This window comes from Dasypus novemcinctus, chromosome 9, assembly GCF_030445035.2.
Source record: "Dasypus novemcinctus isolate mDasNov1 chromosome 9, mDasNov1.1.hap2, whole genome shotgun sequence".
Classification (NCBI taxonomy): Eukaryota; Metazoa; Chordata; class Mammalia; order Cingulata; family Dasypodidae; genus Dasypus; species Dasypus novemcinctus.
This window is the reverse complement of record NC_080681.1, coordinates 93,999,951-94,026,649: the sequence shown is the minus strand read 5'-3', so window position 1 is coordinate 94,026,649 and position 26,699 is coordinate 93,999,951. Positions and strand designations below refer to the sequence as shown.

At 38.5% G+C, this 26,699-nt stretch overlaps 1 protein-coding gene across 2 annotated transcripts; it reads left to right on the top strand.

Moving 5' to 3' along the window:
* Positions 1-22: 22 nt before the first annotated feature.
* On the top strand, positions 23-10,518 carry LOC101425134 (zinc finger protein 684). Of its 2 annotated transcripts, none has more exons than XM_004450643.3 (5): positions 23-142; positions 794-903; positions 5,443-5,569; positions 5,715-5,810; positions 8,106-10,518. In XM_004450643.3, the coding sequence occupies exons 2-5, from the start codon at positions 901-903 to the stop codon at positions 9,107-9,109; spliced, it is 1,230 nt and encodes a 409-aa protein (XP_004450700.1). In that variant the 5' UTR covers positions 23-142; positions 794-900; the 3' UTR covers positions 9,110-10,518. The 2 variants fall into 2 exon arrangements, with proteins under 2 accessions (XP_004450700.1, XP_004450699.1); XM_004450642.4 differs by having other exon boundaries at positions 125-543.
* The last annotated feature ends 16,181 nt before the right edge of the window (positions 10,519-26,699 follow it).

Genomic DNA, 26,699 nt, shown 5'->3' with positions numbered 1-26,699 from the left:
GTCCCTAAGCCTTATGGGAAATGTAGTCTCTGGTCGATGGACTACAGCCCGGGGGGACCCTGGGAACCTGAGGGAAAAAAATACTTCCGCACACGCACAGTGCGGCGATTGGAAGGTGTTTTCTGTTCCTGGGATGCAGCCGGTAATCGTACAGTGCTTGGGTGACTGTTGAAGGGCAAAGGCCGGCTTGTTGGTTCATGGGAAGGAAGTAAAATTTTAGGCAATCCCTGCGCGCAGGGCCTTTTGGCTCAGAGAAAGCCAGGCAAGGGCAGGGCAGCGTTGCTGAGGGCCCCAGGTCTGGCGGGGCGTGTGTGGCGGGACAGTTTGCCTTGCTGATGCGGGTAGTGTACACTGCGTAGGGAGGCCGTGCTGTTGCGTTGAACTGAACCTCAGCACATTTCAGGAGCCTGCTGGCTTGCAGACAGCAGTAAACCTCTTCAGGGTAGCGGGGAAGAGGACCAGTGTATCCAGGGAACTGCTAAATGCCAAATACGGTGTCCTGCCCTTTTAAAAGAGCATGACATTTCTCAGTTACCCTGTGAGGTAAGTATCTTCATTCTTTTGCAGAGAAACGTTTGAAACGTTACCTGTTTCAAATTACATAGCTAATAAGTGAAGGAAGTAGTGTTCGTAGTTAGTTGAATTTTACCTGAAATGTCTTTTTTTTTTTTTTTTACAAGACAGCACTCTGCCTAAAACAGCGAGTTAGTTTTATTTTTTTCTGAGAAGTGAGTGTTTAAGTAAATTTCTATTTGAGATCATGTTTTTGAGAGTACTCTTGGTGTCTCTGCAGGGAAAACTGTAAATGAAGCTGTGGGTTCCTCTTGCACATTTCAGCCTTTCTTGGTTTCCAGCAGCCGTGGTTAAAATCTACAAAAGGCTAATCTGGGGCCACAGGAGATGGTGAGTTCATGGAATTGGGGTCCAGCCTGAAAGTTCCAGCTGAAGAAGTGTTGCTTCTCCACCCTCCAGTCCGTGTTAGGAAAGAGATTAATCCTGGGAAGAGACTTTCTTGACCAGGGACTTTTTACCCTATTTCAGGGCAGAGACACGAATCAACTCTCTTGTCTTTCTTATCTAGAGAGTAGGGCTTGACTCGTGGTGTTACATGCAGGGACTATGAAGGACTTTGAAAGTATCCCAAATGTTTGAGGAGAAAGGTGAGAATTACAAAATAATGGAGGGTATGGGACAATGATCAGGATTCATGGGAAAAGGAAACTTACTGGAGGAGAATGAGGGTATGTTCAGGGTAAGGGAGAATCAGGAACTATTACTGAAGACATTCTGCTTTCTAAACTCATGCATATATGGTCTCTGTCTCTCATTGGTTCTCACAAACACACATTAACAGCAGTGCATTCCCTTCATTCCCCATTCCTTTCAAGATTAAGCTGGCCCCATACATTTCAATGGTCACACTTGGCCTCTGCTGATATACTGTATTTATATTGTCACAATCTGGTAGTGCTAGAAGGACTTTTAGAAATCCTCTAGTTCTGCTTCATTTTAAGAAGGAATAAAACTAACCCTATTTGGTTGGATTGTATTATGTGTGAATAAAGCTGCTTTTAAAAAACAAAACTAACCTTGGGTGGTAATTGAGTACTTAGAATCTCACAGCAGAAGTTAGGCCTGAAATCCAGTCTTTATTTCCCAAACCATTCCTGTTCATTTGGGCCAAAGTTGCTTAATAAGTTTCTTGGGAAAACTATAACCAGAGAGAAGAAAAACAAAAACCAAATAAACAGAAACGTAATCTGTCATCTAGTGATAAGTGCTTTAGAGAAAAATAAAGACAGATTAAGGGAATACATAGTGATGATGATAGCGATGGTAGTATATGAGATGGTCAAGAAAGCCTTTTTGGTAAGTAACTTGCAATTAGAGACCTAAAGGAACTTAGGGAGTGGGCCATGCATTATCAGGGTATATCCTAGGGACAAAGAGTCCAGGTAGAAGAAATGAGAGATACTGAGCTAATCAAACTTGGCATTTTGGAGGAACATCATGGAAACAATCTGATCAGACTGAGTAGTAGGAGAGTGATTGGAGGGTTGAAGTAGATGAGATCCTAAGAGGTAGAGTGAAGATGGTGTAGGGCCTTGTAGACCTTGGTTGAATACACATACACACGCAATTATTGAAAAAGTAAAGCATTGTAAAAATATTAGAACAAATATGTAAAAGGATAAAATAAGTTATATACTATCCTGCTATCTTCACAACTTTAAACAATAATTATTTATATTATGATACATGACCCACCAGGATTGTGTCTGTACATATATGTTTTTTAACTTTTGTTTTGAAATAATCTCAAAATTACATCACAGTTTGCAAAAATAACATAAAACTCAAAGAAATCCCAACATACTTCAACCCAGATACCCATATCCACCAACTTTTAACATATTGCCACAATTGCTCATTGGATCATTCTCTCTGTCCATCTCTTCATCCATCCATTCATCTATCTTTTATTTTTCCAAACAATTTGAGAGTTGGTTGTATACATCATGTTCCTTAATACTTCATACTTCCATGTTCATTTCCTAAGAACAAGGATATTCACTTACATAACCAACTTAAGTACAGCCATCAAATTCAGGATAATGTTGATATAAAGCTTATAGTATATATAACTCAAAATGTTACATTTTAAGCATTTTTAAATGTACAGTTTAATGAGATTAATTATATTTCCAGTGTTGTGCTGCCTTTACCGTCATGCATTGCCAAAAAATTTTCATTGCCCCAGAGAGAAACTCTGTATCCATTAAATAATAATCTTCCATTTCACCCTACCCCAGTCCCTGGTAACCTCTAATCTACTTTCTGTCTCTGAATTTGCTTATTCTAGATATTTTATGTGAGTAAGATCATACAATATTGTCTTTTTGTGCCTGTCCTATTTCACCCAACATGATGTCTTCATGGTTCATCCATGTTGTAGCGTGTGTCAGAACTTCATTCCTTTTACAACTGGGTAATTCATTATATAGATAATACCACATTTTGTTTATATATTCATCTGTTGATGGACCCTTAGGGTGCTTCTACCTTTAGGCTTTTGTGACTAATACTGCTATAAACATTGGTTTATAAATATGTGTTAGAGTCCCTACTTTGAATTCTTTTGGGTTATACCACGAAATGAGATTGCTTGGTCATAATCTTAATTCTCTCTCTTTTTTTAAGATCTATTCATTTTTCTCCCCTTCCCCCACCCCATTGTCTGTTCTCTGTGTCTATTTGCTGCGTCTTCTTTTGTCCACTTCTGTTGTTGTCAGCGCACGGGAATCTGTGTTTCTTTTTGTTGCGTCATCTTGTTGTTTCAGTTCTCCGTGTGTGCAGCACCATTCCTGGGCAGGCTGCACTTTCTTTTGCACTGGGCAGCTCTCTTTACAGGGTGCACTCCTTGCGCATGGGGCTCCCCTACTTGGGGGACACCCCTGCGTGGCAGGGCACTCCTTGTGCGCATCAGCACTGTGCATGGGCCAGCTCCACATGGGTCAAGGAGGCCCGGGACGCCCTAACCACTGGGCAAAGTTCGCTGCCCGTAATTCTCTGTTCAACCAAACTTATTTCCATAGTGACCGCACCATTTTACAATCGCACCAAACAATATGTAAAGGTTCCATTTTCAAAATAGCCATACCAGTGGGTGTGAAGTAACAGCTCATTATAGTTTTGATTTGCATTTCCCTGTTGTCCAATGATGTTGAGCATCTTTTCATGTGGTTTTTTGGCCATTTGTGTGTGTCTTCTTTGGGGAAATGTCTTCTCAACATCCTTGGCCCATTTTTTAATTGCATTGTCTGTCTTTTGGTTGTTGACTTGTAGCAAGTCTTTATATATTCTGGATATTGAACCCTTTTCAGATATATGATTTGTAATTATTTTCTCCCATTCCGTAGGTTCTCTTTTTACTTCCTTTGATACAGAAAAGTTTTAAATTTTGAAGAAGACCATTTTATCTCTCTTTTCTTTTGTTGCTCGTGCTTTTGATATCATATTAAAAAATCATTGCCAAATCCAAGGTCATGAAAGTTTTTCCCTATGTTTCTTCTAAGAGTTTTATTTTCTTAGTTCTTATATTTAGGCTGTTGATCCAGTTTGAATTAATTTTTATATGTGCTGTAAAGTACGGGTTCGCTTTCATACTTTTGCTCGTGGATACCCAGTTTTCCCAACCCTTTTTGTTGAAGAGCCTTATTTTCCCCATTACATGTACTTGGCATCTTGGAAAACCAATCGGCCATACAGGTCTGTTTTTGGACTCTCATTTTATTCCATTTGTCTATATGTCTATCTTAATGCCAGTACCAGACTGTTTTGATTACTGTAGCTTTGTAGTAAGTTTAGAAATTGAAAAGAGTAAGACTTCCAACTTAGTTTTTTCAGGATGGTTTTGGCTATTTGGGTCTCTTCACCATTCAATTTGAGGATTGGCTTTCCCATTTTTGCCAGAAAAAGGGCAGCTGGGATTTTGGGTTTGCATTGATCTGTAGATTATATCTTTAGGATCAATTTCTGAGATAAAACAATCACTAGATCAGAGATTAATGATAAATTGTAATAGATCAATAGGACAGAAATATACACATGTACCCAAGAGCGCATCCTTGTCCGAGACTCCTACGGTCATATCAGAATCACATGTGAACATGTTGGTGCTTCCATAACACGGTCTTCCCTGACTTGTCTGAAAGATTCTCCACTTGATAGCCTTTTCTATAGTTGGTATCTAGGTAATTATTTCCAAGTTGGTAAGGCGGGGAACTCTCCCTGCCTCCATCTTCTTTTCATAATCTGTAGTTTTCTAAGATCAGCAGAAAATGACCAGTTTCCATGCAAGAAAGACGTCTATCCATCCATTTATTCATTCAAATTCCACTTTGACTCAACTATATAATAGATAAGATAAATATGAAAAATATGGGTTGAAATAGAGATTTAGTAGAAAGCTAGAAAATTAATATGCAGGCCATAGTTTATAATATTGAAATAGCAATTTGTGTTTAATCTTGGCAGTCATAGAAAAGGAATACACAATCAGTGAAATCATTGGCCTTGTCTGAGAGAATAAGGTGTAACAGTTCCATAGATTAAGATTTTCCTGATACTTGATAGGTAAGAATTTTTTTGATGAGTCCTTATATAGAAGTTTTGTAATAAATGCAGCAGCCATTTTCCTATGTTATTCTTTAGAGAATAACTTGGTTTAAGCAGAATACAGGAACACAAAGCAGTGGTCAGTGAACTCTTTCTAATATATATATGCATTTTATGTTTTAATATGATTTTGTTCTCATAGATTTTAATTCTTAATTAAGTTCAGAATAGTTATTAGTTATCCTGTATAACTTACTATAAACCATGAACTATAAATAGAATCAAAGGAATTGCTCTGAAGCCTTTCCATGTGCTTTGTTACAGGGATCAGTGACTTTCCAGAATGTGGCTGTGGACTTCACCCTGGAGGAGTGGCAGCTGCTTGATTGTGCTCAGAGGCAACTGTATTGTGATGTGATGCTGGAGAACCTGAGGAACCTAATCTCAGTGGGTAAGGATAATAAGGAATATGCTTCCACCTCTTTAGTCTTTAAAGGCGTTAAAGGCTTTAAGACTCAAAGAGGTAGACCTGAGTTCTGATCTAATTGTTTTTCCTTAACACTATGTCCTTGTTCTGTGTTGTTTCCCATGAACAGGATGTCCAGTTACTAAAACTAAAGTGATCTTCAGGGTGGAGCAAGGACAAGAGCCATGGATGGTGGAGGGGGAGAACCCATGTTGGAGCTATCCAGGTAAGTGACAGAAAATCAGATAGTGGAAGTTCTGGAATTGAAATCCCAGTGGATCTGTGAGGGACAGACACCTTTAAAATACTTTCCAGGAAATACCTCTTAAAAACCACAGACATTTGGAAATAACTGGGTATACTTGATATACCACCATCAGATCCCCAAATGACATCTTCACTTTTACTCTCCCCACTTAGGTGCTCTTTGTTCAGCTTTTGTGTGTATCTCTCCTATTTTCTCTGTACCCTTACATTGCCTGTTTCATCTAGGCCCTTGCTTTTTGTTCTTTTTTTTTTGGAGGTACTGGGGATTGAACCCAGGACCTCGTACATGGGAAGCAAGCACTCAACCACTGAGCTACATCTGTTCCCCAGTGAGAGTTAGTATTTTTCATTTGTTTGTTTTTAGAAGGTACCAGGGATTGAACCTGGGACCTTGTACATGGGAAGCATGCACTCAACCACTTGAGCTACCTTGCTCCCCATTGCTTTGTTCTTTTTTCTCTTAATTCCTAAAAAGCTTCATTCTTCTTCCTTCTTCAACATGATCACAGATCCTTTTCCTTACCGTTAGTTTTTCTAACATAGTCAGATTGAGTAGATTTGAAGGAATGAGGAATGATGAAAGAGTCTAAAAGTGTTGCACTAATAGGAGTCCCTCCCAGTGGAAGAAAATTGCAGAAATAGAGAATTGTCCTCTTACCCATTTCCCCCATTTATTATATCAGTGGACTTAGCATTTGCAGGGTTTTGAGCCTAGCAGTGATGATGATGTCTTGGGTATTGTTTTAGTTTCCTGGACTCCTCTATTAAATACCATGAAATGGAAGGGGTTAACAATGGGACTATATTAGCTCAGAATTTTGAAATCGGGATAATATTCAAATCAAGGCATCATTAAGGTGAGGCTTTCTCCCTGCAGACTGGTGTTCTGGGGCTGGCTGCCAGCCATCCTTGGTCCTTAGTTTGTCATATGGCAAGGCACATGGCAGCGTCTTCTGGCCTCTTCTTTCTTTTCCAAATTCTGTTGATTTCAGCTTCTGGCTGCTCCCTCTGTGGCTTTCTTTCTGTCTGAATTTCATTCCGCTTATAAAGGACTCCAGTAATAGGATTAAGATCCATCCTGATTGGGCTGGGCTACATCTTAACTGAAGTAACCTCATCAAAAGGTCCTACTTACAATGGGTTAGCACCCACAGGAATGAATTAAATTTAAGAACATGTTTTTCTGGAGTACATATAGCTTCAGACCGTAATGATGATATGTCATTGTAACAGTAGACAGAATTAACCTTAACCACAAACTTGTTTTTATATAGTTAGTAAGGACTGGAACTCTTGTGTTTCAGGTCTCCAGGATTAATGCAATCCCTTAACTGTGGAAGCCAAAATGTGAAATTTGAGTCAAAGAATATGGTGTCAGGGATAAAGCAGGTCTCTTGGCCTATTCTTTTTGGCAGATTGAAAGAGGTTATAAAAAGCAGGATTGGTTGTTAAGATAAATTCTTATCCAGGAATCTTACTAGAATAAATTGATCAAGGCAAACAGAATTTGCTTCTGGCCTCTTTTAAGTGTCTTGCTGGACCTCTGTATTTTTGGGTATATGTAGGAATTAAAGAATGGGTACTACCAGAAGCGGAGTTGGAGAACTTTCTACAAATACTCCTCAACTGTGGTTTGGATGGGATTGCAGGCAGAGGATATTGAAATGTTCTTATAGATAAAAGGGAGTTGATGATTTGATAATTCACTTTGTATTTGTGTGCAGGATAAGTAAGAGGGGCAAGAGGAGATTAGGTAAAACACTAATAAGGCAATTTTTTAAAAAAATTTTTTTTTTTTTTTTGCACAATTTAGTTGTAGGCCTTGACTCTGATCGAATTTCTCCAATCAGTCCACCTCCTCTCTTATTTTCCCTGTAAGTTCTTTATTTCCTTGTTTTTCTGATTACTCATTCATTTCTCTTAAGACTGGTATCCCTATTTTTAGAGCTTACATGCATTCTTGTGAAGAGTCCTTTTTAACTTCCTTTGTCTTCATTATGATTTTACCTTGTCACTATTTCACCATCTTTCATAGGTTGGAAAGTCGTAATTGTAAATAGGAGCTATTTATTCTCATTATCTGTTTTCCAGGAGCCCCTATTTCAGCAGATTTTTTCATACAAGCCCAGGGGCAGGGCAAATACAGGTCGTTTTGTTGCCCAAATGAGAAGTTAGACCTAAAACTAGAGTCTTCTTGAAATGTCTTTCTGTAATATGATGTTGTTTTGTTTTGTTTTATTTTGCTCCTATTTAGAAGTTGTCTGCTTACTTGATGATGAGCTAGAGAGACAATGGGGAAGCAGAGATAATTTTTTGAACCCAAATGTGTTCACCTTCAAGGAAACACTGACTAAGGAGAAAGTCCAAAATTATAATCTGAATATAGACCTTATTTCTTCAAGAAAAAAACAACATGAATATGACTCAAATGGAAATAGTTTGGAACCTAATTTAGACTTATTCCATTATAATAAAAGTTACACTGGAGAAAACTCTTATGAATGCAGTGACTATGGGAAAGCCTTCAAAAATAAATGTTATCTAATTAGACATAAAAAACAACATTCAAGGGAAAAACACTTTGAGTGCAATGGATGTGGGAAAGCCTATAGTAGAAAGGAACACCTTATAACTCATCAACAAATTCATAATGGAGAGAGACCCTTTGTGTGCAGTGATTGTGGGAAAGCCTATAGCAGGAAGGCACACCTTGTAACTCATCAAAAAATTCATAATGGGGAGAAACCCTTTGTGTGCAATGATTGTGGTAAAGCTTTTACGCATAAAGGACAACTTGTGGTCCACCGGAGACTTCACACTGGAGAGAAACCTTATGAATGCAGTCAGTGTGGGAAGACATTCACTTGGCACTCCTCCTTTAATCAACATGTCAAGTCTCATTCACTTGAGAACTTATTTGAATGTAAGGAATGTGGGAAAACCTTCAGGTATAATTCATCCCTTTATAAGCATTATAGATTTCATACAGGAGAAAAACCGTACAGGTGTAGAAAATGTGGCAAAGCCTTTGCAAACTCATCAGTACTTGTTATGCATCAGAGAATTCATACAGGAGAGAGACCCCATGGATGTACTGAATGTGGCAAAGCCTTCATCAAGAAGTCTCATCTCCTTAAACATTGCTTAATTCATACAGCTGAGCATCAACATGAATGTAAAATATGTGGGAAATTTTTTCACCGGAAGCCAAACCTTATTTTTCATCAAAGAAGTCATAAAAAAAAGGAAGACTTATGAATGTGGAAATAATGATAAAACCCTATTGACTGAATGAATGTGCATGTACTGAAATTCATATTCTGTTATCTTATTGATTTTGTTAAAAAGATTAAAGAAATTCCACTGGCAGTAAGTAATCCATATATCTTCTCTGCTTACTTCAATATAGTTAATGTAGAATCAGTGAGAATTTTGTTTGCTGTTGGTTTTGTTTTAGTTATCAACCAGCTGATTCCATTAATAGGTTTGTGGGAGTCATTTTTGAAGACAGCTATGCCATTTTCCCCTTTGTGTACCATTGCAAATCCCCAGTGAGTGCTTAGTGATGTGTTACACTGAGTAATGGATTGTCTGAGGTCCCCAAGACAATAGACCCAACACTGTATTTTCTCACCTGAACATGATTTTCCAGTGTTTATAATCATCCAATATACCCCCAGAGTCCTCCTTTCTGTTTGGGAGCAATTAAATGTTGATATTTTAAAACAAAATGAGAGCAGGGAAAATTGACAAAATTTATTAAGTAAGAAAATATATAAAAAATCTTTAGAAGATCTACACTTGAAAATGTAGCTTGAATATCTTCATGTCTGCTCTTCTATTTTTTAAGCCTTGTTGCATTGTGGATTATTGTTGCTAATTTAATGATCTTTTCAAATGAATAATTTTAAATTGGGAACTCATCCTACCTTTCATTAAAAAATCAAGGCCAAAAAAAAAAGATTACAGAAAAATTTTAGTTATGTGTGGTAGACAGTTTAGCTGTTGAGTATAAAGCTTAGGAAGTTGTGAGAAATGGAATGATCGAGGCATCAGGGTAACGGTTACATGTATGCATTGTATCTGATTTATGAATCACTATTTCCAAACACCCAGTATTCTAGTGTATACATAACAGCTACATGGAAAGCTTTCTATCAATGATGTCATTCTTTGCTTCATCAGCATAATCTTAACCTCAAAACATGATTATGATTTGGCAAGAAAACCAAAATATTTACACTCAAACTGAACATGATCTTAGATCTCCAGAAGACTATTTATCTTTATTTGAAGTCTGTGCTCTTCTGTCATTGTCAAAAACATGTCTGAAATAGCCATGCCTAATGTAAACAACATCCTACTCTTCACATCTACCTTCCTTCTAGAAAATGTTATACCTTGAGATATTTTTACTTTTACTTTTTATTCCCATTTAACAGCAACACTCAGAAATGTTACTTTTGGCAGGGGAAAGGAAGGGGGAGTTTTTGCTTAATGGGCCCAGAGTTTATGTTTGAGGTGATGAAAAAATTGGGGTAATGGATGTTGGTGATGGTAGTACAATATTGTGAATGTAATTAATGCTAGTGAATTGTACAATTAAAAGTGGTTACAAAAGGAAATTGAGTTTATAATGTTACTACAATAAAAAGTTTAAAAGAAAATGCCATTTTGTTTAAAGTATTTGTACTCACATTAGATCAAAAAAGTTTTTGAATATAAAAAATAAGGAAGCAGATGTAGCTCAGTGGTTGAGCACCTGCTTCCCATGTAGGAGGTCCTGGGTTCAATCCCAAGTACCTCCTCGAAACAAACCCAACTCTGCTGGGGAGCAGATGTAGTTCAGTGGTTGAGCCCTGGCTTCCCATGTATGAGGTAGTGGGTTCAATCCCCAGTACCTCCTTTAAAAAAAAAGGTTAATTTTTATTAATTTTATGTTTAATAAATATTTAATTTTATGTTTATACAATGCCTTATATATATATATATACACAAAAAAAAAACACAAAAATTTGATAAGGAAAATACCGCCTGAAATTCCATATTCCTGAAAAAAAAACCACATTTTAGTGACCCCCATGTCATGAATCTCTTTATACCTATATAAAATGATGATATTTTACCTAAGTGATATCAGTGTCATGTAGTATATATCATATACACATTTAGTAAAATATTTTAAAATATTTTCTTTATTTACATGTATATTTAGAAATAGTTTGTTTTAATTACTTGTGCCTTTCCGGTCAACTATTCCCCATACAGAGACACTGTCCCCATACCTAGTCTCATAAATAGGAAAGGGTTCAAGTGATTTTTTTCAAAAAGAGGGATTTCTCCCAACCTTGGGGAAAGTTCAGTTCTCCCAAATTTTGGGGGCCAGGGTGTCCAACAGGTCCTCTCAGCAACTGTGGGTGGCCCAGTGCCACACTTCCCCTTTAGGACTTAAATTCTCAAGACACTCCACATTCTGATCCTTGGCCTGGGGGCTCTTTGCTGCTTGTTACTACACTGTCCTACAAAAGAGGAATTGCTGAGATGCTTTCTGACCTGGGTCAGCTTTCTTAACGTTGTGGAGCAAGTTGCTACACGGGACATATGGGAACACAGGCTCAGGCACGGCAGAGATTCTTAGCAGATGACACTTTATTACTTACACAGCACAAGGGCTCCAAAAGAACAGGGAAAGAGGTTCTATTGTGACTGGCTCCCCAGAGAGCCAACTGCTCAGATCAGGGTTGGTAGGTTGTGGTGCCACACTTCCTGCTCCACCTCAGATATAAGGGACTCTGAACTGCTCGATTGCTTGATGTTTATGCATTCCAGGGAGAGGGTGTCCTGCCACTGAACAAAAAGTATATATCAAGCAACCTTTGTGCAGAGTTCCCACTCAAAAAGCAGCTGGGGCTGCTTGTTCCCAGTTATGGGTTCAAGGTATGGTGAGATTGTTCCATTTCTGGGTAGCTTGATTTTTATGGTTGAGAGTCCCAGATTGAAACAGAAACATACTGAAACGTCTCCACACAAAAGCGGGCAAAGGGGGGATAAGCAACGGCGGGAGATGGCTGCTGAGCATGTCCATGATTCCCCAGCACTTGAGTTTATGTGTGGGTCTCAGGTGGCTAAAGTCCCTGAGTTTATATTTGGTATAATCACATATTTGTGCATTTTTAAGTGCTTGTTTGAAAGATTTAGTCCAGTAAGAAGAAAATTGAACCCAGAAGGAAAGAGGAGAATGTAAGGAGCAAAACATGTTGGTAAATCTGAATTTAAGTGTTGTCTAAGTAATTTGAATAGATTGGTTTGGGAGGGCTAGAAGTAAGATGAAATTAATGTACTAGATAACATTGGAAAGGTATGTGAAATCAGGGTAGAAGTATAAGCTCTTCTGGGAAAGGATAGAGATAATCAACTTTGTACTTAAGTGTGCATTTTTAAAATTGAAGGATAACTAGTAAAAGAAGTGGAGTATATTACAAGTGACCTAGAGAGTAAAAAGGGACTAAAGAGAACTATCAACCCAATGAAAAATAGGAAAGGAAAACTAACAAAAAAGCCACTATAAATAGAAAGCAAAAAAAAAAAAAAGATGGCCGGAATATGTTAAAGTATATCACTAGTCACAATAAATGCAATTGGATTAAATTCACCTGTCCTGAGTGATAATAATGTTGTTATAGGTTTTTCTTAAAGGGTGCAACATTAAATTCAGTTGAGAGGCCTTTGATTAGATTGCTTGATAAGATCACTTTAGGGCTTTTTTTTAAACAAATCAATTTTATTGATATATATTAACAGCATACAATTCATCCAAAGTGTACAATCAGTGATATTTGGTATAATCATGTATTTGTGCATTCATAACTTCAATCACCATTATTTTCATTATTTCCTTAATATTAAAAACAAACAAACAAAAAAACCCAGACAATCAAACAAGAAAATTCTTCACCTCTCAATCTCTGTTTTCCCTGCTGTATATAGCTGCTATTTCTTGCTATCCCTGCAAAATTATTTATTTATATATTAATCAGTTTTACTGAGATATATTCACATACCCTATGATCCATCTAAAGTGAATAATCAATGGCTTTTTGTATAATCACAATGTTGTGCATTCATTATCACACAAAAATTTAGAATTATTTCATTATTCCAAAAAGAAAATCTCCATATCCTTTAGCATACCTTCCCTAGCCCTACATAACCACTAATCAAATTTCATTTTTATAAATTGATCTATATTTGCATTTTATATAAATGGAATCATACAATATATTACACAATATATTTAGTTCATAATAATGCAATCATATAGTATTTGTCTTTTTGTGTCTTCTGACTTGCTTCACTCAATATAATGTCCTCCAGATTCATCCGTGTTGTCATATGCTTTACGACTTCATTTCTTCTTACTGCTGCATAATATTCCATTGTGTGAATATACTACAGTTTGTTTATCCATTCATCAATTGATGGACACCTGGGTTGTTTCCAACTTTTGACAGTCATGAATAATACTGCTATGAACATAGGTGTGCAGATGTCTATTCTTGTCACTGCTCTCAGTTCTTCTGGGTATATATCCAGGAGTGTTATTGCAGGGTCATGTGGCAAATCAGTATTTAGATTCTTTTTTTTCTATGTTATTTTTTAAATTAAAGTTAATAGATCACAAGGAACATTACATTAAAAAACATTAAAAAAACAAAAAACATAAAAGGTTCCCTTATAACCCACTCACCACCCCCCACCTCATCATTTTTGTAAATTGTATATTTTTGAAGATATATACATCACCAAAAAAATGTTACATTAAATAATATAAGAGGTTCCTGTATACCCCCTACCCCCCCACCCCACTCCTCCCACACCAACAACCTACCCCATCATTGTGGCATACTCATCGCACTCGGTGAACACATTTTGGGGCACTGATGCACTACACAGATAATAATTTACCCTGTAGTTCACACTCTCCCCCCGTACATTCGGTGGGTTATGGCAGGATATATAAAGTCCAGCATCTGACCCTGAAATATCATTTAGAACAACTCAAAATCCCAAAAATTCCACCCCCCACTGTCATATCTCTACTTCCCTCTCCTGCCCTCAGCAAATACAGTGGCCACTTTCTCCACCTCGATGCTAAAATTTCTTCTATTACTCATCACAATACTTTTATAGTAGGATATCAGTAAGTCCACTCTAGTCCATATTTTATTCCTTCATTCTGTGGACCCTGGTATGGTGATGCCCTCTCCACCTCTAGATGGAGAGGGGGCTTAGGTTCCACACGGATGATGGATGTAATTCCTCTGCTTGCAGTTGTAGGCACTCTAGATTCCCTGGTGTGGTGGTTGACCATCTTCACCTCCCTGTTAGCTGACCTGGGTAAGACCAACGAACCAGAGAGTAGGAGTCACCACTCTGCTGAGACTCAGGGCCCAGCTGGCACATGGGCAGTCCAGAGATTCAAGTCTCCTGAGTATGCCACATCCTTAGTGCCAACCACTGGTTCAGTAAAAGTGACAGAAGAGGCATGTGTAGAAAAGTCACATCTGAGTCCAGCTCCATCACACTCCGGAGCACAAATTCCAAAGTAGGGCCCTCTGCCATGGCACAGAGCTCCAAATCCATGTGCCATGATCATATACCCCGTGGATCTCTGTAGCCTTCAGGAGAACCAGTATGTAGGGTTGTAACTACTTTTTATATTTAGATTCTTTAGGAACTGCCAAAACAGTCCTCCACAGTGGCCAAACCATTCTGTATTCCCACTGTGGCAGTTTGGGATTGTTTATGAATTCCAAAAATAGATACTGGATTATGTTTGTAAACTGGTCTATTCCTCTGGGTGTGATTAAATTATGATTAGGGCTTTGATTGGGCCAGTAGGACACTGAGCCCCCATCCCCTTGGGCTGGAAGTGAGTCCCCTTGGGTAGGGACTTACAGAGAAACTGTACTGCAGAGAAGGGAGGTTAGAGTTTTGAGCTGGACCCTGGAAAGTAAACACATGGGAGAGAGACAAAGACTAGAGAGCCTGATAATCTACAGCTGACCTTGTGGAGAGACCAGAGCAGCTGAGCCAGAGAAGTACAAGGTCCAGGAGAGAGATGAGACTTACGCCAGCTTACACCTGATATTGGAAGAAGCTGGGACCACAGAGCCTCAAGAAGAAGAGGAAGGCTAAATGTCAGGAGCCAACTTGCTCCAACACATGGCAACAGACTTTGGTGAGGGAAGTAACTTATACTTCATGGCCTGGTAACTGTAAGCTTCTACCCCAAATAAATACCCTTTATAAAAGCCAACAGATTTCTGGTATTTTTGCATCAGCACCCCTTAGGCTGACTAATATAACCACCAACAGTGAATAAGTGTTTCTCTCGCTCCACATCCTCTCCAACACTTATAGTTCTCTGTGTTTTTTAATAGTGGTCATTCTGATAGGTGTGAAGTGATATCTTACTGTAGCTTTGATTTGCATTTCCCTAATCGTTAGTGATGTTGAATATTTTTTCATGTGTTCATTTGTTTCAATATATTTACTGATTTCTCTTGCAATTTCTTCTTTGACCCACTGATTATTTAGGAGTGTTGTTTAGTCTCCATACATTTGCAAATTTACCTTTTTCCTGTCTATTATTAATTTCCAGTTTCATTCCATTATGATCTGAGAAGGTGCTTTGTATAATTTCCATTTTTTTATATGCATTGAGAACTGCCTTGTGACCCAATATGTGTTCTATCCTGGAGAAAGATCCATGGCACTTGAGAAGAATGCATAACCCACTGAATTTGGATGCAATGTTCTGTATATGTCTGTTAGGTCTAACTCCTTTATCATATTGTTCAGGTTCTCTGTTTCCTTGCTGATCTTCTGTCTAGTTGTTCTAGCTAATGTTGTGAGTGGTGTGTTGAAATCTCCATTGATTATTGTAGAGATGTCTATTTCTCCCTTCAGTTTTGCCAGAGTTTGTCTCGTGTATTTTGGGCATCCTGGTTAGGTGCATAGATATTTATGACTATTCGTCATAATATCTGGTGCACCTAACCACAATTCCTGGTGGATTGTCCCCTTTATTAATAAATAATGGCCTTCTGTGTCTCTTATAAATTTTTTGCATTCAAAGTTGTTTTGCACAATATTAGTGTAGCTACTCCTATTCTGTTTTGGTTACTGTTTGTGTGGAGTATCTTTTTCCAACCTTTCTTTTTAGCCAACTTTTATCCCTGGGTCTAAGGTGGGTCCCTTGTAAGCAGCAAATTGATGGCTGATGGTTTTTTTTTTCAATCCATTCTGTCAGCCTACATCTTTTGATTGAGGATTTTAATCCATTCACATTCAATAATATTACTGTAAATGCATTATTTACTTCCACCATTTTCTTCTTTGGTTTTCATATGTCATATAATATTTTTTGTCTGTCTTTTTACTCTTTTGGTTATCCTTTCTCTATTGTTTCTTCTATACTCTCCTCCAAACCTCTTTCTCCTTTTTCTTTCAAGTTCTAAGGCTTTCTTTAATATTTCCTGCAAAGATGGAAACTTTTTTATGAACTCTCTTAGTTTCTGTTTGTTTGTGAATATTTTATACTCACCCTCACATTTGAAAGACAATTTTGCCAGATAAAGAATTATTGCCTGGCAGTTTTTCTCTTTCAATGCCCTAATTGTATCATACCACAGTCTTCTCACCTCCATGGTTTCTGATGAGAAATCTGCACTAGATCTTACTGGGCATCTCTTGTGTGTGATGGCTTGCTTCTCCCTTACTACTCTCAGAGTTTTCTCTTTATCTTTGGTGTATGACATTCTGAGTAATATGTGTCTTGGAGTAGGTCTATTCAGATTTATTTTGATTGGGGTACAGTGTACTTCTATCTATCTATCTATCTATCTATCTATCTATCTATCTATCTATCTATCTATTTTAATACTACATTAAAAAAATATGAGGTTCCCATATACCCCCTCATCCCCCTCACCCCACTCCTCCCATAACCACAACCTCCTCCAACATCATGGGACATTCATTGCACTTGGTGAATACATCTCTGAGCACTGCTGCACCACCTGGTCAATGGTCCATATTATAGTTTACACTCTCCCCCAGTCCACCCAGTGGGCCATGGGAGGACATACAATGTCCAGTAACTGTCCCTGCAGTACCACCCAGGACAACTCCAAGTCCTGAAAATGCCCCCACATCACATCTCTTCTTCCCACTCCCCACCCTCAGCAGCTACCATGACCACTTTCTCCATCTCAATGCTACATTTACTTCCATTACTAATCACATTAGTTCCAGAATAGAGTACCAGCAAGTCCACTCTTATCCATATCTATTCCTCCATTCTGTGGACCCTGGGATGGTTATGCCCACTACACCTCTGTATCAAGAGGATCTTTAGATTACACTTGGATGATGGATGCAATTCTCCTGTTTGCAGTTGTAGACACTCTTGGCTCCCTGGTGTGGTGGTTGACTTTCTTCACCTCCCTGTTAGCTGGCTGGGGTAAGTCCAATAACCAGAGGGTAGGAGTTGCAAGTCTGTTGAGGCTCAGGGCCTGGCTATTGCATGGACAGTCCAGAGACTCAGGTCCCCTGAGTATACACTAAACCCCAGCGCCAACCACAGGTCCAGTAAAAGTGACAGGAGAGACTTGTGAACAAAGATTATACCTGAGTCCAACGCCATCACACTCAGGAACACAAACTCCAAAGTAGGGCCAACTGACATGGCACTGAAGTCTATCTGCCATGACCATAAAACCTGTGGGTCTCTATTACCCTCAGAAGAACCAATAACTTGGGTTGTGTCTACTTTAGCTGACTCTGGGACTCTGCTGAGGTGTGCATAAGGGTGACCCCTCTGATGACCTCCCAGCTCTTTTTGGAGATTCATAGTCATATAAATTCATTTGTCCTTTCCATTTCCCCCTTTTATTCAAGGTCAAAAAGCATTTTTAACTCCTGATATTACATGTAGGCTAAGATATTCTGCTGGTCTGAGTTGACCCTTTTATTCAAGGTCATTCTCCAGACACATCATCAGCTGGTACTTGGTAGTAATCCCTCAGTGCCAGGGAGGCTCATCCCTAGGAGTCATGTCCCACGCTAGGGGGAAGGCAATGCATTTACATGCTGAGTTTGGCTTCGAGACTGGCCACATTTGAGCAACACGGAGGCTCTCAGGAGGTAACTCTTAGGCACCCTGCAGCTCTAGGCCTAGTTCTTATTTCAGGCACACAGACCCACAAGCATAGTCATTAGCATCAGGGGCTCATTGTTGGACCATCCTTCCTTATTGGTTTTAGCCATTGCACTCAGGGGATTGTTGCTGTTCCGTTAAGGAATGTGACAAAGCTCCCCAGGCCAGGAACTCAGCACTCTCCCAGCCATTGTTCCCAACCGTAACCACTATGAAAATATTCAAACATTTTTATGCACCCTGCACATATGCCTTGGAGAACTCCCTCCCAACCATGCACCCCCCCACCAATAACACCCCACACCAGTATTCCTCCCCCGCCACCACTGAACCCCTCTGTGGTCCAAAACCTCCCCAAAAATGAAGCCCAATAAATTGCCAGATTCCATTAATAGTAAAATGGAGTATAGTGATGGGTTTAGAGGTTAGATATAGAATACATACTAATTTAGAAAAGTTAAAGTAAAAATAAATTGGGGTATCAAAAAATTAAAAAATTAAAAAGCTTTCTTTTTTATGTTTTGCCTTCCATCACTGCAATAAGAGTTGCCCTGTATGCACATTGGCAAGGCAACTTCTTCTATCTCTTCCTCAGTGTCTACATCCTTTCTTTTTCTTTTTCTAATTATTAAGCTTGTCTTCACAAAAGATTTAGACCACAGTAATTCATATATACAATATACAGTACTCCCACATATTCAACATCAGACACTTTGTCCCTTCCCCAGCAATAATCTTTTTACATGTTCATACTATATTTACTGCAACTGATGTACAGATATTGAGACAATAGCTTTCAAACAAGCTTACACTTGGGTTTTTATATTGTGGCTTATATTTTAGACTACACAATTTTCTAAATTTTTAGTTATCTTATGTTTTACATTTTGATTTACATTTTAGCCTAGTTAGGGTTAGGGTTAGAGTTAGGGTTAGGCCCCTATCCATTTTTGGTGTAATTTAACATGTCCTGTATCCATCCTTGCATAATCTTGTGGAACACTTCCATTGCCCCACAGTTACACTGATTCCACCTATTCAATACCTCTTTCCCCCTCCCCTCAGGACCCACAGTGACAATTACTCTTCATTGCTTGAAGGGCCATATTCAGAGATACTTGCAACAATGTCTGAGAGAAGGAAGAAATGACAAATTCCGAGGTGAGAAGATGCATTTTCGTTTCTCAGTCCAGAGTGTGTGTCTGTTCTGGAGAAAAGAGATAAATTCCTCTTTCTTCCTTAGGAGAGTGGAAGGAAAACAACTTATATGGAGCATTTACTGCATATTAGACACACTTAACATGGACTTTTCTTCTAATACAACAGTTGTAAGAAGTGGATATATTTCCATTTTACAGATGTGACAACAGGTTCAGTAAGGTTAAGAGACTTGTCAGTGTCTCCAAACTATTAAATAATGGAGCCAAGATTGATCTGTTGACTCTGCTGTATGTGATGTTGATGAACAAGCCTTCCTATCCAGGGACTGAGCCTAAATTGTTCACATCTAGATGGCTGGGCTTAATCTGTGAAATGAAGAACTTCAAAGAGAATGTTTTTTTCTCCTGGTCAGGTGCACTCCTAAAGGTTTGGTTTCTTCTCCACTGAACATGTTACTCATTCATCATCTACTTAGGGCTACTCTGTGCTCAGTTGTAAGAACAGAACAAATAGAATTAGTGCAGTGCTTACCTCAAATAGTGTTTGGTTTCTTCGGGGAGATAATGTATACACAGATGAAATACTGAATGCTATATCATGTATACATCAAATATAATTCAAGGAAGTCACACTTAAATGTCAGTTTGAGGAGTACGGTCAGTGGTATCAGTACTAGAAGAGGAAAAAATAAGTGTAGACTGGGGTGAATAGGGAAGACATCCTGAGGGAGGTGAGCTTTCATTTCTTAAAGATATTTAAGTATATGATTAACTTCCATACCTCTTTCAAGTGCTTACCTTATTTTGTTGTTGGTAATTGCTCTATGGCCAAGTTAAGTAATCAGTTTGTTATTTATTTATTTATTTATTTATTTATTTATTTATTTATTTAATTCCCCTCCCCTCCCCCGGTTGTCTGTTTTCTGTCTTTTTGCTGCGTCTTGTTTCTTTGTCCGCTTCTGTTGTCGTCAGCGGCACGGGAAGTGTGGGCGGCACCTTTCCTCGGCAGGCTGCTCCCTCCTTCGCACTGGGCGGCTCTCCTTATGGGTGCACTCCTTGCGCGTGGGGCTCCCCTACGCGGGGGACACCCCTGTGTGGCAGGGCACTCCTTGCGCGCATCAGCACTGCGCATGGGCCAGCTCCACACGGGTCAAGGAGGCCCGGGGCTTGAACTGCGGGCCTCCCATGTGGTAGACGGACGCCCTAACCACTGGGCCAAAGTCCGTTTCCCAGTAATCAGTTTTTATAAGTGGTTCAGTGTTGGAAACAGGCACAGTGGTCTCACAAGGAGAGACATACTGTTTCCATGGCTATGCTTACACCCTAAGGAATGCGGTAATTACGAGTTCCCAGCAAACTGGATGAAGCTGTTAAAGGCTGAAAGAAAAGATGAGCGCCTACCTTTTGTAGTAAATACAACACTTAGACTTTGTACCTTGAGATAAGATTTTTTGAGTTCCTTAGTAATGCTAATAGTTAACTGCTTGTTGCTGCTTGTTGTCAGGTAGACTGGGATATATAGAGAGCCCCTTGTAAACAATAAAGTTGTCTGATGAGTCTCTACTCGAAGACCCCCTGATCCCAGCTCTCTCATTCTTCCTTTCTTTATCTTTCTTACTCTTTCTTTCACTCTCCTTTTTCTCTTTCTTTCATTCCCGATACCCTTCAGGTCCAAATTTCCAACAGTTCAAGTGTGCTTGAGGAGAATGCATATTTTCTAAATGGCAGCTGCCAACTTCTGTATGTGTCAATACATTTTCTGCATCTTTACTGATTTGCTTTTATTAGCTTGGCCTATCAATTGAGAAAAATGTGTGGAATCTCTGAGTGGTAGTTTTCTCTCTGTAGCCCTTCCATTGTTTTTTCTTTTCTAAATAAAATATTAAGGTATATCATTCATGAACATACATAAACAATTTAAGTGTATTGTAAAAGTTGTGAACTTATAAAACATGCATATCATCACAAAGGGCTCTGATATATCACTCACTACCAGTACCTTGCATTGTTGTGAAACATTTGTTACAAATGGTCAAAGAGCATTGTAAAAATATTACTACTGACTATAGCCCATATCTTACATTTGGTGACTTTTCCCCCTACCTACCCAATTATTAATACCCTATATTAGTATTATACATTTGCTATAGTTCATGAGAGAATGTTCTCATATTTGTCCTGTTAAACTCAGTCCATCACCACTGGATTCCCTGTGTTATACAGCCCCATATTTTGTCCAATCCATTCAAAGTGTACACTCAGTGGCTCTAGTTTTCATCACACTGTTGTACTGTCATCACCTCAGTCAATTTTAGAACATTTTCATTACACCAGAAGTAAAAATCCTATACCCCCTTATACCCCCCATTGTTGTCTTTTAGAATTGATATATTCTTTGCCATTGCTGCAAAAATATTACAATATTACTATTAACTATGTCCATAAGTTACATTTGTCATAATTTTACCATGTATCATCAGTCTTAACACTTTGTAAAAAATAGTATATATATATATATACTATTAACCACAATCTTTATCTGCCAACGAATTCACTGTTATACATTCCCTAGATTATTCTCTAGTTTCCTTTCAATTGGCATTTATGTCTGGTGACTACCCCTTTCAGCCACCAACTCATTTATAAATCAGCAGTGTTAATTTTACTCACTATAATGTGTTACCATCAACTCTCTTCATTTCCACACTTTTACAACAAAGCTTATTAAAAATTCTACATGCATTAAGCATTAGCTTCCATTCTCAACCCACATTCTACTTCCTAATGAACTATACTCTGGAGTTTACCTCTGTGAGTTTACACATTGTATTTAGTTCATATTAGGGAGACAATATTAGCCCTTTTGTATCTGGCTTATTTCACTCAACATAGTATTCTCAAGGTTCATCTATGTCGCGGGTTCTTAACCTTTTTTGTTCCACAGACCAATTTGCCAGTCAAGTGAAAATCATGGACCCTTTCCTAGAATGTACCAACGGGTAGTTTTATGACACTTGACATTGGCATGCCTTTAAATTAAATTTTAGGATTATTCAAAATTACGTTTTACAACTTTCCCATAATTTCAATATCTGATAACCTAACACAGTTCAACATCTGTTCAAAAGGTCATTTTTGGCAAACGTTTAGAAATTCGAGTTTTCCCACAGTATCATAAAACCATCTCCACTATCCTTACCAACCTTTTTGCTGGCAGTTATCCACTGCATTCAGAACATGCTCCATCAAAATAAAAATCATACTAAGTCCACACTATATTGTATATTATTTAATAAATATATCACATTCATACCAACACGTCCCTACAAGAATAACTTTTTTTTGAATTTTCTGTTCAAGTTCATGGACCCCCTGAAATCTTTCCAGGAATCCATTGGGGGGTCCTTGGACCCCTGGTTAAGAACCCTGATCTATGCTGTCATATACACCTGGATTTCGCTTTTTCTTACAGCTGAATAGTACTCTATTGTATGCATATACCATATTTTATTTATCTATTCATGAGTTGATGGATACTTGGGGCTGGTTCCATATTTTAGCAAATGTGAATAATGCTGCTAGGAACATCAGTGTGCAAATGTCACTTTGCATCCTTTCAGTTGATCTGAATATATTCCTAGTAACAGCATTGCTAAAATGATACAGCAGTTCTATATTCAGCTTGAGATACTTTCAAACTATTTTCCACAGAAGCTGCACCATCCAGTATTCCCACCAACAGTTAATAAGCATTCTTAGCTCTCCATATCCTCTCCAGCACTTTTTTTTTTTTTAAATAGTGGCCATTCTATAAAATGTGAAATGGTATCTCATTGTAGTTTTTGATTTGTAATTCCTTAATCACTAGTGATGTCGAATATTTTTTCAAGTGCTTTTGGCCATTTGTATTTCCTCTTTGGAGAAATGTCTACTAAATCTTTTGCCCCCCTTTTTTTTAAATATCAATTTTATTGATACATATTAGTAAAGTGTACAGTTCATCCAAAGTGTATAATCAGTGGTATTTAGTATAATCAGATAGTTGTGCATTCATCACTTCAATCATTAGAGCATTTTCATTATTTCAATAATAGTAATAATAAACAAAAAACACAAAAAAACAAATAAGAAAATTCCTTACTTCTCAATCTCTCTGTTTCCCCTGCTGTACATAGCTGCTATTTCTGGCTATTTTTGCAAAATTCTTTATTTATTTATTAAGTTTTACTGAGATATATTCACATACCATACAGTCTATCCAAAGTGTTTAGCCAATGGCTTTCAGTATAATCACAATGTTGTACATTCAGCACCTCAAAAAATTTTAGAACAACTTCATTACTCCTAAAAGACTCCACACCCTTTTGCATTCCTTCCCCAATGCTACATAACCACTAATATAATTTCAGCTTTTTCTATAAATTGATTGATATTTTATATAAATGGAATCATGAAATATATAGTACTTTGTGTCTGGTTTCTTTCACTTAGCATAATGGATTTTTTTTGTCTGATAATTAACATTTTGTATTATTAACATACATTTGTTCAATTTAAAGATAAATGGTCTTATATATGGAATTTTACCCATATTCTTATTTCACATAATATATTTATTCATAATAGCATAATCATACAGTATTTGTCCTTTTGAGTCTCGCTTGTGTCTCTCAACATAATGTCCTCCAGGTTCATCCATGTTGTCACATGCTTCATGACTTCATTTCTTCTTATCGCTGCATAATATTCCATTGTGTGTATACACCGCAATACAGCCATCAGCTGATGGACATCTGGGTTGTTTCCAACTTTTGGCAATCATGAATGATGCCGCTGTGAACATTGGGGTGCAGATGTCTGTTCTTTTCACTGCTCTCAGTTCTGCTGGGTATATACCTGGTGATGATATTGCTGGGTCACACGGCAAGTCTATATTCAATTTCTTTAGGAACTGCCAGTCTTCCACAGTGGCTGTACCATTCTACATTCCCACCAACAGTGAATAAGTATTCCAATTTCTCCATATCCTCTCCAACATTTATAGTTTTCTAACTTTTTAGTAGTGGCCAGTCTAATAGGTGTGAAATATCTCATTGTAGTTTTTTTTTTTTAACATTTATTTTTTTATTTATTTCTCTCCCCTTCCCCGCTAACTCCCCCCCCTCCCCCCCCAGGTGTCTGCTGTGTCCATTCGCTGTGTGTTCTTCTGTGTCTGCTTCTATTCTTCTCAGCGGCCTGGGAATCTGTGTCTCTTTTTGTTGTGTCATCTTGCTGCATCAGCTCTCTGTGTATGTGGCACCACCCAGGTAGGCTGCATTTTTTTCGTACTGGGTAGCTCTCCTTACAGGGCACACTCCTTGTGTGTGGGGCTTCCGTACGTGGGGGATACCCCCACGTGGCATGGCACTCCTTGTGCACATCAGCACTGCTCTGGGCCAGCTCACCACACTGCTCAGGAGGCCCTGTGTTTGAACCCTGGACCTCCCATGTGATAGGCTCTATCCGTTGAGTGAAATCCGCTTCCCTCTCATGAAAGTTTTGATCAGCATTTCTCTAATCACTGGAAGTTGAACATTTTTTCGTGTGTTTCTTCACCATTTGTATTTCTTCTTTGAACAGTTGTCTTTTCAAGTCTTTCTGATAGTTTGCCTTTTTATTGTTGTGTTGTATGATCTCTTTATATATCATGGATATTAAACCTTATCAGTATGTGAATTCCAAATATTTTCTCCCATTGCATTTGCTACCTTGTTACCCTTTTGACAAAGTCCTTTGAAGTGTAAAAGTGTTGAATTTTGAGGAGGCCCCATTTATCATTTTTTTCTTATGTTGCTTGTGATTTGGGTATAAGGTTAAGAAACTACTACCTATCGCAAGATCCTGAAGATGTTTTGCTACATTTTCTTCTAGGAGTTCTATGGTGTTATTTAGGTCTCTGATCCATTTTGAGTTAATTTTATATAAGGTATGAGATAGGGGTCTTCTTCCTTTCTTTTGGATATGACTATCCAGTTCTCCCAGCACCATTTGTTGAATACACAAATGGTGAGTGGGCTTAACGGCCTTGTCAAATTCACCTGATTGTAGATTTGAGAGTCTATTTCTGAATTCTTGATTTGGTTCCATTGGTTAGTCTGTCTATGCAAGTACCATGCTGATTTTACCACTGTAGCTAAATAATGTGCTTTAAAGTCAGGAAGTGAGAGTCCTCCAACTTCGTTCTTTTTAAAGACATTTTTGGCTATTCAGGGGCCCTTACCCTTCCAAATAAATTTGATTATCGGAGCCCTGGACAACTAACAAAAAGGCGATGATGGACAAGCCCCAACCCAAAATCAAGGAGTTTCTTCAACTGCAAGCCAAATATTTCCATTCCTCTTCCCCATAATATATACTTACCTGTTGGAGATTTGGACCCGAAGGGTATCAGGAATGAAAGAAAGAGAAAAGGGGGAAGGAAACAAAGTGAAAGAATGAGAGAGCTTGGATCAGGGGGTCTGCGAGTAATGACTCCTCAGACAACTTTATTGTTTACAAGGGGCTCTCTATATACCCCAGTGTACGTGACAAGAAGCAGGCATAAGTAGCCTACGTGCCAATAAGCATAAACACATAGCGTACGTGACATCAAGCAGCAACAGATATTAACTATCAGCATTACCCATAGTCTAAGGAATTTTTAAAAATCTTATCTCAAGGTACAAAGTTTAAGTGTTCTATTCACTACAAAAAGTATGTGCTCTATGGACACAACCAATCCAATGTCCACATAGAAGAGGTGGCATTGGATTGGGAAAAGTGGACATGGTGGACGATGGGTATGGGGAAAGGCAGGAAGAGATGAGAGGTGGAGGCGTCTTTGGGACATGGAGCTGCCCTGGATGGTGCTTCAGAGGTAATCACCGGACATTGTAAATCCTCACAGGGCCCACTGGCTGGAATGGAGGAGAGTATGGGCCATGATGTGGACCATTGTCTATGAGGTGCAGAGGTGCCCAAAGATGTACTTACCAAATCCAATGGATATGTCATGATGATGGGAACGAGTGTTGTTGGGGGGGGAGAGGGGGGGTGGGGGGTGGGGTTGAATGGGACCTCACATATATATTTTTAATGTAATATTATTACAAAGTCAATTAAAAAAAATAAATAAATAAATTTAAAAAAAAAAAAAAGTATGTGCTCAACTTTTCTTTCGGCCTTTAACAGCTTCATCCCATTTGCTGGGAACTCTCAATTACCGCATTCCTTAGGGTGCAAGCATAGCCATGGAGACAGCACTAGCATGGAGACAGCATGTCTCTCCTTGAGAGGCCACTGTGCCTCAGTTTCCAACACTTCCCTTCTCAGCCTGAAGCAGTCAGAATGGACATCACCCAAATCCCTCAAGACTGAGGAATGAACAAAAATAAGGGGGGGGGGGCGGGTAGCCACTGACTAAAGTGTAATTATTGTTATTGTAGTT